The sequence below is a fragment of the Symsagittifera roscoffensis genome, chromosome 1 (genome assembly GCF_963678635.1).
Source record: "Symsagittifera roscoffensis chromosome 1, txSymRosc1.1, whole genome shotgun sequence".
In the NCBI taxonomy this organism is placed as follows: Eukaryota; Metazoa; Xenacoelomorpha; order Acoela; family Convolutidae; genus Symsagittifera; species Symsagittifera roscoffensis.
This window is the reverse complement of record NC_087062.1, coordinates 16,359,422-16,372,528: the sequence shown is the minus strand read 5'-3', so window position 1 is coordinate 16,372,528 and position 13,107 is coordinate 16,359,422. Positions and strand designations below refer to the sequence as shown.

Below are 13,107 nucleotides of genomic sequence, written 5' to 3'. Positions count from 1 at the left end.
TTACATTCCGAGTTTCTCATTTAGTGTCAATCTTCCAAACGTGTCACTTAAGTAATGTTCCAGCTGAACACCGGCTGGGAGACTAGTCCCAAAGTCAAAGACTTTCAGGGAACAGTCAGAATCGTCGGCCATTCGAACGGAGAACTTCAATTGGTTTCGTGGACAGTGTGATGATTTGGATTGGTTTAGAGTTGGTTGTTTGGCACTTATTGTCCTTGATTCTAGCAAGATGACAGGCAGATATGTTATCTAAAACAGAATTCAAAAACTTTAAGACACTAACGTTCTATCTCTATCTTTTCACGTTTCATGGGCTCGCGATCTAATTTCTTTCGTAATAAGTCTTTTTGTTCCGACCATTTTCGAAGACTGGAAAGCAACTACGGTTTAAGGCCGGTTTTTTTTTCAGCTAATTTGCCTGCTTCAAGAAAAACTCATAGGTGACCAATTGTACTGTGGTACAACAAAAAAGCCCCATGAGTACTGATTCCAATTTTTTTAAAGTTAAAAAGCTGCCTCAGTGTCAGAAAAAGCTGGTTGGAGTGTTTTCCATTTTCAGACAAAATTAGACAGTTTGCTATGAGTCCGACCTCCGAACTTCCATTCTACAAGAATTTTAACGATCAATGTTTTTTGAACTATAATTACTGCTCTTTTTTGCTTTGTTCGCCTAATTCATTAGGATTTTTTGAAGAAAAAAATTAATAGGAAATTGGTCAGCAAAAACTGCTAAAAAATTGGCAACGAAAATTCATCCGCGCAGCGCCACAAAAAAACAACATTTTTCTTACGACCATTTGTCTGCTTATTTTTTGTGGGATTAGTATTAACAGTGCGGAGTTTAAAATTTCTGATCTATGATTCTTAAAGCGTTTTGATTTTCGGGAAAAATTAATGATTGACATTTTTCTGATGAAATTAATCCAATCTGAAAAAGGGATAAATAAGAAAAAAAATTTTCCCGCTGTTTGGTTTCGTGTTAACAAAAAAGTGAACTAAATTTGAAATGAAATCAAAAATCAAACAGCAAAAAAGTAATTTTGAGCCTGAAAAGTTCTTAAAGATTTTTCCTGAAACAAAAATAAAAAATCATCGCCCGAACTTTATTCATTGACTTTTAATAGTAAACCTGAAAAAATTTTGACACTGTTAAAAGCAAAGCCAATAGAAAGTTGAAAAAAAATTGATGAACGCGAGTAAACAGAAAAAAAACTGATCTGTTCTTTGAAAAAATCTCAACTTTCGGATTTCAAAGAAAAAAGAGATGCCCATAATACTCTTTGTTTTGTAGAACAATTAGTTATTGCCAATTTCTGATGAATTTTATCCAATGTAAGAGCACTGGATTTTTAAAACTTTGCCAGAAACCCTGAAAACTAAATTCCACATTCCAAACTAGACATCGACCAGGTTTCTCGTGACTTTTATGCTTTTGCTGTTCGATAGTGGAGTTCACGTTCCTATGAACAAAAGAAACTATCTGAATTTAAAAGTAAAAACAAAAATCAAGCTGTGAATCGCGAAACAGTAATTTTGAGCTTAAACAACCAATTTTGAGACTTTGCTCTTTGAAAAAAATCATTGCGACCTATACAGTGCTAATTTAAATTATCCGGACAAAAAGAACCAAACTTGAATTTTTAAAAGTTTTTCCCAAATTGGGTTAAGAAGACAAAAAGCGAAGAAAACGAATGTCGCTTAGAATTTCATCAGAAATAATATGGTGTAATTTTTTCTCCGAAACTCTCAGAATTTTACCCCAAAAAGAGTAATTTTGGCTTTTTTCAATTAATCAAAAATTACGCTGAAACTACTTTATTACTTGATGAGTAACATAGATCACAAAAAGCCTCTTACACAGCCCAACAAAATTCTAGAGGGATTAAATCTCCAAAAGCTTTTATAAGAGAAATTGTTTTTGCTTGATAGTCAAGAAGTGTGAGTTTTACTATTTAAAAACGAAAAAAAAAATCTTTGCCTAAAAACTTTTAGTAATTGAAATAGCACGCCAGCTGCTAAGCGTGGTTTACATATCAACAGAAATGAACTTGCCGAAACTCTAGACTAAAAAAAGTACTCAAATTGAAAAATATCTTGAAAATATTCTTGCTAAAAACGGACTAATTGGCTGAATTTAAATGAAATATGGAAAAAAAACAGGTTAAGACCGAAACGTTGATAAAATCAAAGCTTCATTAAAATGCCGATCATTTTGAACTAATACTTAAATGTTTTCAAAAACTTCCAAATTTGTCATTTTTTATATTTGTCGGCATACAACGCACTGTCTGAGCGGTTTATCAGCCCCTAGTCTCAAGCTAACGCCTCACCAAATGAGCAATAAACTGCTAGGTGAAAAATTTTTCTAATAAGAGTCGAAACAGTGCGTTTTTTCTACGTATCCGGGAAATTGACATACAAAATTTGAAAAAATGTATACAAAAAATAAACAAATGATTACAAAACAAAAAAAAACAAAACAAACATTTGTATACAAAAATAAAACAAATTTTTACCTTGACTTCACCATAGCACACAAAAAAGGAAATGCAAGCACGTTTTGGGTCGAGCCGTTATAAAAATTAGGTTTTTCAAGGAAATGTGACTTTTTGCAAGTTTTCTAACCTTTTATGATACTGGGAAGCGAATCACAGAAGCATGACTGTATGCCAAAATACCAACCTTCTACAGCAATTGTTTTTCTTATCACACGGGATATTGCGATTTCTCTTTGATTCCATAGTAAAGAGGGAATAGCACTTCTCGATTCGGGACAAAACTTTTATTTAACTACCAAAAACAAAAGCAAAGCTTGTGAGTTTTTGCAATTTTTTCTGACTCTTCAATAAGGCAATTGCATAACCTTTGCTTTTCCTTGACTCTTTTGAAGTAAGAAATTCCATTTTATCATTCTTTTTCAAAAACCATTGAGGGTCATATTCTGAGTGCTAAGACAAACTTGTGGTTTGTTTAGTACTCATTTTGCAATCCAAGTTCCAAATTTTTTTTCATCTAGTTTTCAGAAACGTGAAAAAAATGTTCAGACAGTTTGGACTCTACGAAAGTTTTCCAAAACGCCTGTGAAGTGGTCTGCTCAAAATCCAGCAAAATGGTTTTAGGTCTACTATCAGGGGTTACTAATTTTCGTATTTTTAGCTCTTCAAGCCATATAGTCAAATCTTACAATGTTCTTGAACAGCTCAGGTATTTCGAAGTTTCAAGTTACTGGGGAGACTGGTAAAACCTCTTCTCGTTGCATACCATAAAATTTGCAGTCAAGTTCGATATAAGTTTTTTTTAGTTGGTAGGGCTAATTGAGTGTTAAAATTGTCTGTTATGGAATGAATTGCTGTGGTGACTGCGAAGTTTGGTGTACTACTCTCGCTCATATCCTTAGTATTTTTGTTTCAAAACTATTCGGGAATCAGGTTTTTGCTTAGAAAATTCAGGATTACGCTCACCTCTTGTTTACGAAAGAACTGTTGACATTCTTAATTGCTGTTGCTTGATTTTTTTTGAGTTTGATATTTTGAGCATTTCCAGTTCGTAGTTATTTTGTTCATACCTTAAAGATAGAACTGGTGGCCTGGACGATAATGAAAAGTGAAACGACCCAAATTTTAGAGCTCGTTGAGTGTTTTAATAATGGTTCAAGGTAAAGCAGTATTATTTTTTGTCTTTTGTTGCCTTCAATTAGGACCATGTACGTTAACTCTGTTTCAGACGCGTGAATGATATCTTTCGCTCATCAAAATGCAAATAAATTTGATATGCTAGAGGCATCTAGTGAGTTACGTATGGCTTCTTTAGCATCAATTCGTACACTTAATTGGAATACTACTATAGATGCAAACGGACATAATTTGAAACAGAATATCGGTACTGAAAGGAGTTAAATTGTTGTGGTGTTATAACATATTGGGGTCTAAAAATAGTGGGTTAAATTTTTTGGGGCTAACAAGTGGGTTATCGAGATTCGCAATTTCTTGAGTAATCAAGTTCGACGCTTTAATTTTTCTATGTCTTAAATTTTCTATTCTTTTTCGACTTCCATTTAAACTTAAGTGTGCTCTTATGCCAAAATATTACCCAGAGCTACATTTAGACAGAATTTTTAACTGCATCAAATATAAAATTACTCTTAAAAGGTTTGTCATTGACTGGAAGTAAATTTTTTGGTTACATGTGTGTCCTTAAAACTTTTCATTCTGAACTAATTGACCTAAATAGTTTTGTCTTGATTTTAGGGAACTAAATAGTGTGCCCTGAACTTAATGAACTAAATTGTATATCCTAAAGTTAGTGAACTAAAAACTTTTGTCCTGAATACAGTGAACTAATTGCTTTTGCCCTGAATTGAGTGAACTATATAGTTTTATCCTGAATTTGGTGAACTAAATAGTTTTGCCCTGAGTTTGGCGAACTAAATAGTTTTGTCCTGAACTTAGTGAACTCAATTGTATATCCTAAAGTTAGTGAACTAAAAACTTTTGTCCTGAATACAGTGAACTAATTGCTTTTGCCCTGAATTGAGTGAACTATATAGTTTTATCCTGAATTTGGTGAACTAAATAGTTTTGCCCTGAGTTTGGCGAACTAAATAGTTTTGTCCTGAACTTAGTGAACTCAATAGTTTTGTCCTGAATTTAGTGAACTAATTAGTTTTATCCTGAATTTGGTGAACTAAATAGTTTTGCCCTGAGTTTGGCGAACTAAATGGTTTTGTCCTGAACTTAGTGAACTCAATAGTTTTGTCCTGAATTTAGTGAACTAATTAGTTTTGTCCTGAAATTAGTGAATTAAATAGTTTTCTCCTGAATTTAGTGAACGAAATAGGTTGTCCTGAGTTTGGAAAGAGCGGTTCAGAAAGAGGATGTTAATTTGGTTCTCCGTTAAAAATTTATGCCAATCAGGATCAAAGATTTTAAACCCAGTGCGAAGAAAAATTAAACCAATTCAAAATGATAAACAAAGATCTTACCATGGTACATTTTTTGGATAAATGAAGTTTGATTGATTCTCTCTAGGAAATGTGAGCTAATCAAAAAAAAATTACTCTTCACGCAGCGCTAAAAAAAACAATTCGAATAAAAATTGAAGTTTATACCATGGTTCTTTTTTGATCTGGAGGAGGGGTTGGAGAATGGTAGGATTTTTATTGGATTCAATTCTACTAACGCTGTTTGAGATTGCAGAGTTGATATCAGATTCAGATTGCTGTTTTCGATCAGAATCTCTATCCTGTTCCCTCTGAAGTCCGAAGTCTGGAGTTTTCTGGTCCTCAGAGATCCGATGCTGCGCGAAAACCTACAGTCACACAAAATAGTTTCTCATCGAATAATAGACAAGTGCTTCAAAAGCGTGAATAAATTTATTTATACCTCCGATTCGGGGGGAAACAGAAACACTAATAAGGTTATCTGTCTGAGAGATGGGCGAGAGAACTGCTTTTCAAGGATTCTTGTGAACTTCTGAAATCCCTGCAAGCACCTGAAACATAAAATAAAAGTATTCTTAAAATTTCGATACGTTATGGCCTACTTGCTTCTAAAATAGATGTCTAAAATAGAACTTGAAAGAATTATAGGACTCTCAGAGTTATCATGTAGCATTAAAGCTAAATTCAATGTGTTCCGTAGTAATTTTTATCTGAAAAATAATTATTTCGATTTTTGGAAGTCGATTCCATAAAACTTCATATCTTTGGAGGCCATTTGAAACTATCCAACATAGCCAACAAACTGTTGGAGAATTGTAAAAGAACAGGAAAACCGAAAAAAATCCTTATTTTTCAATTTTTGAATTGAGAAAAAAACAAATCACATTATATTTCTTCAAATTTTAGGAATTTTTGGCCTTTTTTCAATGAAAGTTATCCCATTTAGAGAAAATTGGAGTTTGGCTACATATTAACAAAAGTTATGAACCTAAATTTGTTTAAAAAATCAAAACTCAAACCGCGAAAAATCAAACTTGAGAGTCGCCAAATTTTACGACTTTTCATAAAAAGAAACAAAGTTCATCAAGACCTATATAATTTAAAGTCACTTCGTTCTTTTGCACTTAGTTTACAAAAATGACGGTTTAACAAACTATTGTCGCTATTCAGAACCGCAATTTTTTTTAAATTATTTTTTCACCTACCAAACTCAAATCATCTGTAACAGTGGCGAGCGTAGGAGCTTCTCTATAGGTAAATTTTAGGTTTTAAGAGCTTTCAAAAATGTAGACGGATTTTTTTTTGTATCAATCGAAAGCTATTGTTGCCCTGCACTTAAATTTGAAAAATATTTCACCTATGATCATTTTTTTTTTAATTATGGGGGTTTAAAGATTGTCATTTTGGTCAATTTGGGACAATTAACGCGCAAGAATGAGGCTATGAGTATTTTAAATGGAGAATAATTTTTAGAAGGCTCCTTGATTCAAACTTTTGTTTGAAACGTTTGAGTTTTATTTAGATATTATTTTTTGCCCTTCACGCGTTTCATAAATCCTCTGGGCTGACTTGAATTAATTTTGGTAAATTTTCCTTTAGCAGATGATGCGTGAAAAAATGGAAAGATTGATACAAAAAGTTGACCTATTGTGGTCGCCGTCCATATTGACAACTGCATCGTGAAACAAACGCGTCAGAACCCGTTCTTCAGATGATTTCTCATTTCTCTGTTCATCAACCATTGTATTTAAATCTTCCGTCGTCACAATAGTACTAATTGAAGTTGTCAGAATTATTAAAATTGCTAAACTAACAAAACGGCTTTCAGAAACAGTATCAAGGAAAGGAAACATATCTTCAGAAATGACTCTTTTTTTTGTAAAAACTTGTTTCCAAATAAGTGAGAATGAGTCGATTTTAAACAGATTTACGGCAACTACTGTTTGCAATGGTTAAATGTGATAAAACTACGTAAACAATTAGCAGGAAACTAAATCTTTAAAGAACAGGAAATTTGCTTTTTCCTTTGAAAAAAAAACTTTTTTATTAGTGTTAAGAACACCTACGAAAACCATTTTTCCTTTAATTTGATTGCTTTTGGCGAACAATTAATTTAGCTTAACGGTCAGATATTATCATTATTTTCTTTTTTTAGCTTTTTAAATCAAACAGGGAAATGGGAACCATAAAAAAAATCTAGGAATGAAAATAGAATATATTGATTTTTGCTTTCAGATAAGCGAATAGAAAGGTCGGTTTTAAATGAGTTTTCTCCAATGACAATTGTATATTTTAAGATGTGCTCTTGAGAAAAACAATAAACAACAAGTGGCAAAAAACAACAATTAAAAAATCAAGTTTTCCTGTTGAAGCAGATCACTTCAGGTTTTTCACTTTCTCTCAAAAATTAGATTGCAAATGGAAATCAGAGAGTTGTGAAAATTCAACAACATCAGGTAGAAAAAGTCTGCAGGAAATGACTGAGACACTGCGCTAATTTTTTGCCGTCAACTTAACAGGATTTAATTCAATTTGCCAAGCGAAGTGTTTTTCCTCCTTTTTTCCCGGCGTTCGTATTTCTGTCTCTAGGTCAAATAAACAAAGTCAATATATTCATTTAGCTGCTAAGCCTCCTAAATAAATGCAGGCACTTTTACAAGAGCTCTGATTTGATCCACATCGTGCTTTTAAAAATATCACATTGCATCCGGTCGAAAATTCTTTATTCAAAAAAATTGCATATAAAACACCAACGCAATTACAGCATATCCTTTGCAATTTCAAAGATATTAATTAGTTATTATTGAATAGCAACGAAGTTTTCTGTATGTATCTTCGGTTAAAATAGCTATTTGCGCAATATACGGTCATGGCTGTCAACATTTTCACACAAAAAATCATCCAGAAGCTGGAAAGTGAAAGGAATTTTTCGTGCAGAAATTCATTTTGGGGGGGGGGGGGGGGGGAAGACCAAACAAAAAAGCACCCAAGAACTTAATATATTTATCGTTTGTATCAGTACAAACTGAAACTTTCAACAAATTTTCTGTTTTCAGGGTAATTTATTATTTTAGGTTATTTCGACTTTAGGCTGCAGAATTTCTCCGATTCTGATTGAGTGTTGCTAAGAAGATAAACTAAAAATCATCCGTGTGAAGAGGGGGTAACAAGGCATGGTAGCGGTAGGGTAGATTGTAGGACGGGTACTGCTGGGCAAGTTAAATGCATCACTAGCGAGAAAAAGAGAAGGATTTTATAAAGGGCGTCTTGGCGCATCCTATCATTGCAGGGGGTTCCAGGAACTTGCCAAGCATGCAATAGATGCCAGGGAAAATTTAGCCAGTTTAGGACACATTTATAAGAGTTTCGGCGCAATCTGAAATAATACTGGCATTAGTTTTATTGAAAAATAATACTGTGAAGCGGTCTTTTGTAAAAATTCAAAGCAATAATCACAAAAAAACCTCCAGGCTAAATGGTTCAATTGTTAGAATGGGCAAGGATAACAATAAACTTGTGAATAACCTATAAGAAAAAATAATGGTGTATATATTTTTTGGTGCTGAACATATTTAACTAAGTAATTTTTCGGATCATGATTTATCTAATTGGGAGGTTGAACTACTTTTTCTGTGATCAGTTCCCTAATGGAAAAAAAACGTCTCAGTATTGATTTGTAATTCAAGTTTTCATTAGCGAAAATTCTTTATGTACAGGGCCGATAGATAATCTATCTGAAATGCTTTCCAGGCGTACAATCAGAGTGTCTCTTGGTACACGAAGTATAAGTACTTCGCATGCAGACTTTAATCCCGCTATAAATGATCGGCCAGCATAGGGAAAAATAAATCCCAGATGCATTTGAAATATTGAAAGTGAGTGGAATTAGATGAGAAAAGAATGCGAAATGGTCTCTATGAAGAAAACTGCACACGTGACAGACAATGATTGATCGAAAAAGATGGTAAGTTGGCCAGAAAATAGTTGGAAAAAGCGCTTGTAAAAATGGTAAAATGTCTCTTTTTCTACCACCCTCAAATGACGTGTATTTCGGGGTATTCAGTTTCAACAATGACATCTCATTTGGTAAATCTACCCGCTTTTGTTAAGGTTTTTAGAGTAACTTCTAAAAATCACTTGGAATTACTTCTGTGTTGATTCAGGAAAGACTTGGAGTTAGAAGATTAAGAACTTCGACCACTGGATTAGTAATCACATTTAAGTACAATTTTGAAAAATAATTTTTTGCGTATGGAGTTTGAAGAAATATTAAAACTTTTTCGGAGAAGTGTGACCTTGTCTTAGGGCTCAAAGGAAAATTCAGAAAAAGTCTAGATGACTCAATCAAGAAAGCTTTTTTGCACAAAAATCCAAAAACACATAACGTATATTGCACGAATAGGTAGTTTTTAAAATCTAACAGCTATGTTTTGATCCATTTCATGGTTTAAAAAGTTTCTCATTTGCTTCCGGTCGGAAAAACTTAATTCAGAAAAAAACGTGCGTTTGAAAGGCCAACGCAAATACAACACGTCCTTTGCCAATTAGACGAAAATTAATAAGTTATTGACAAATATTGACAAAGTTTTCTGCATAATGTTCGGGTTGAAAGAGTTTCCCACTCAAAATACGGTCTTGAGTGTGATTACAGTCCTAAAAAGTCATAAAATCTAAAGGAGAAGGGTATGATAATTTTCCTGGAGCAATATGGCAAAAAGTGCCCAATAGCCCACAATAATTATCATTCCCCACGTTACAAACTACAAACTAAACAGTGTTGATTATTTCAACCAATTTTCCTTCGGTCTTTTAGGTTAATTTAATATTTTAAGCTATTTTGGCTAGAGGCTGCGCATGTTTTTTTATCATGATTGAACGTTGCTGAGAAAAAAAATGAAAAATCATCCCCGTTGAGATGGAGTTACAGGGCATGGTAACGGTGGCGTAAATTGCAATTGCTGAGACAAGTAATGCTGTTTTGAATTGAATTTGATTTTGAGAATCAGCAAATCCACTCTCTATAAAAGTGCTTATCTGATCGATTCATCAAAAAAATTTCTATATTTTTTCGAACACCAGAAAAAGTTTTCAACCGTCATATATCAAAAACTTAATTAGGTTCAAACCTATAAACACGCTTGAATTATCCCATATTCCAATTTTCCCAGAATAGGTTTTCTGCTATATTATTTATACTTCAATTCTCATTCGACCAGTTCAAAAACACTTCCAATAATAGCTTATTTGTTTTTTTTTTCTGTGACAAGACTACTTTATTCGAGCAAATTTTATGTCAGCGTTCAAAAAACATAATTGAGTAGCATATATTGAACAAAAAACTTCTAGTTACGTTTTTAGTGTAACAAAACATGAATTGCTTACAAATTAAAAATACAAAAAAATGAGAAATCACGATGGAAGGAAAAATAAAGATTCTCAAAAACTCCTTACTGAAAATTCTACAAAAAAAAATACTATTTTCACTGATTCATTAAGTTCAGAACTGAAGCGTTAGTGGGCGCTTAGTTTTTAATCTGCTGATATAGACTAATGGACAAAATTAACCGCAAATTCAATCCTTTACTCTCAAAATGCTTGTTTTTGAAGACAATCTTAGTTTTTTACTGAGAAATTGAATACAAGTTTTAAATTGACAGAGAGTAAGTGACCAAACTACCATGAATGAAAACAACAAAATTTGATTTCAAGGAAATGCAAGTTAAGTCCGGTTCAAAAAGCTAAAAGCTATCATCAATGAAAAGTTTTATTTGATTTTGAGTACTTATCAGTTCATACTAGTTAATTCCTAAGCTCACTTGTTTCTTTCAAATTCAGGCCGTTGGAAAAACCTACTGCAGATTGTTAAAACTGGTAGTTTTGGACCTCAAGATCAACTATTGTAAAAACAAATAAGTTTCCGTATAACAAATAACTCATATCATAATTGTTTCAATTCACACAAATTCAATGGCGGATATGTTCTGCTTCTCAAAACTTAGACTCTTTTGCCTCGAGACACGGAGTTTCAAGATGTGAACATATTTCGAGATGCGTTGTAAGCTGCTGCTTGTCTGGTATAAAACACATGTGAAAAACTTGCACATTTGAACATAGTTCTTCTTTTTAACACATATCTCTTCTTTTCTACACTGGACAAAATCGAGCGCAGATTCAGGATTTTACTCACTTTTGGAAAAAATTACTTTGATTTTCATTGAAGTTTGTACGTAGACCAAGAGCATATATAGTCAGAGCTACCCTTTGGAACTATCAAAATTTAGTTTCACTGACTTACCAATGCAATCCGGGTCTGAAAAGGCCAGTTTTCCTCTTTTGCACTAAGTTTTTTACTTCGCGTGAAAAATTAAGAAACGTCCGAGTTTAGTAAAATTGTCACACTGATTGCTTCCATTTTTTTCTCGCAGAGAATATTTCACGTCGAGCGAACAATTTTTCTACACTGCTTATTCAAGAAAGAATGCATAACGATGCAAAAACTGCCCTTTTCAGAGCCGGATTGCATTTATAAGTCAGTGAAACTAATTTTTGATAGCTTCAAAGGGTAGCTCTGATTATATGCTCTTGGTCTACGTGAAAAATTTAATGGAAATCGAAGTAATTGTTGTCCAAAATGGGCAATAAAAACATGCCTTTTAGGGAGAAAAATCCTGAATTTACGGTTAATTTTGTCCACTAGTGTATTTCGGTTGTTTGGCTGTTCAAATCAAGCACGGAATTATATTGCTTATTAGAGTTTCTCGAATACAGCATGGAAACATAATGAACACACTGTTTTGCTCTCGAATGTAGCTTATGGGTTTAATATGTTTCCCTGCCATATTCAAAAACTAAAACGCTAGTATGCAATATGTTTTCGTGCTTTATTTGAACAATCAAACAGGCGATATACAAAAAAACTATGTTGACGAGAAAATTTTTTCGAATGTGCGTGTTTTAACAGATAAGAAACAGCTTAAATTGCATCTCAAAAATTGTTCACATCTCGACACTGCATCTCTTTATTCATAAACTTTCTGATGCAAACATAGCTGTTGCTTATCTTCTACATAAAATGAATTGTGCACATACTGAGTCAGAATAGTTCGAATTTTCTAGTAATCAAAGTTTCCCGTAATAATGATTTGTAAAAGTTTGTACAATAGTGGAAAAAGTAAGCATGAAAACAAGTTTTTACTCTCTGAAATTCCCGATTTCGAGAACAGTTTCAAAAAATTTGACTGAGGTTTATAACAACAATTCTATATTAATCGACTGAAATTGATCTGAACTAGCATATTCGAAAGTATTCATAATTTTTTGATCAATTTCAATAAACTTTTCGAACGGTCTGAAATTATAAGCAACAATAGAATTGAGGAAAATTATCAAACTGAACTGCTTATTACACAGACATTCACTCCCATGGGAAATCTATTGCAAATCTGACCTTTTCAGACCCAAAAGAAACTGGAAATTGTCTCAAACTCAAACTAAAACTGAAGTTTTTTAAATGGGGTAATTTAGATCATTTACAGTCGGTCGATGCAAGTTTTTGGGCAAAATTGCGCAAAATAGATCAAGGTTGTCCTAAAATGTCCCTATTAGATTGCCTTTTAGAAAGTGAAAAGGTAAACTTAAACTAGCGGACAAAATTACGCTAAAATTCAAGGTTTAACTTAGAATAAATTTTGTCTTGGACAAAAATTACTTCAACTTTTAGCAAAATTTTATATAGACCAAGAGCAAATGATGGATGCAAATATATAGGTGCAAAACACTTTTTTTACTCCGATTATTCCAGAAAGAGGTCACTATGATGCAAAACTTAATGCAGATGATAAAATCTGGCATTTTCAGACTTGGATTAAATTTGCAAATCTTTGAAACCAAATAGTTTTATCGGGGGTAGCTCTGATCATTTGCTCTTGCTTATTGTAAGAATGATGCTGAAAACCGAAATAAATTTTGTTCAAAATGGACATCTAAAACAGGCTAAAACGTGAAATTTTGCGCTAAATTTTGTCCATCAGTGTACGCATAGTTTTGTACATAAGTGTATGTACACTAGAGAATAAAATTGACTATTCCATTTTAATCACTATGGTTTTTCAAGGATGATTTTTGACATCAATTACTTCGAATTTGAAAAAAAAACTTACACATTCCAC

The 13,107-nt window shown here is 33.0% G+C and overlaps 1 protein-coding gene across 1 annotated transcript; it reads right to left on the bottom strand.

The window, feature by feature from the left end:
* Positions 1 to 8,894, bottom strand: LOC134848857 (uncharacterized). Its single transcript, XM_063866401.1, has 5 exons — positions 8,025 to 8,894; positions 6,584 to 6,935; positions 5,382 to 5,490; positions 5,179 to 5,307; positions 1 to 249 (listed from the first exon to the last, which is right to left on the bottom strand). Exons 2-5 carry the CDS (start codon positions 6,790 to 6,792, stop codon positions 1 to 3), a joined length of 696 nt encoding a protein of 231 aa, XP_063722471.1. The 5' UTR covers positions 6,793 to 6,935; positions 8,025 to 8,894.
* Between the last annotated feature and the right edge of the window lie 4,213 nt (positions 8,895 to 13,107).

What these genes read in the sequence shown, in the direction of transcription:
- LOC134848857 (XM_063866401.1), bottom strand. Translation starts at nt 6,792, where the DNA reads ATGTTTCCTTTCCTTGATACTGTTTCTGAAAGCCGTTTTGTTAGTTTA. An exon ending in TGTTTCCCCCCGAATCGGAG is followed by an intron (nt 5,308 to 5,381) that starts GTATAAATAAAT and finishes GTGTGACTGTAG; the next exon opens with GTTTTCGCGCAGCATCGGAT. An exon ending in ACTCTGCAATCTCAAACAGC is followed by an intron (nt 250 to 5,178) that starts GTTAGTAGAATT and finishes ATTCTGTTTTAG; the next exon opens with ATAACATATCTGCCTGTCAT.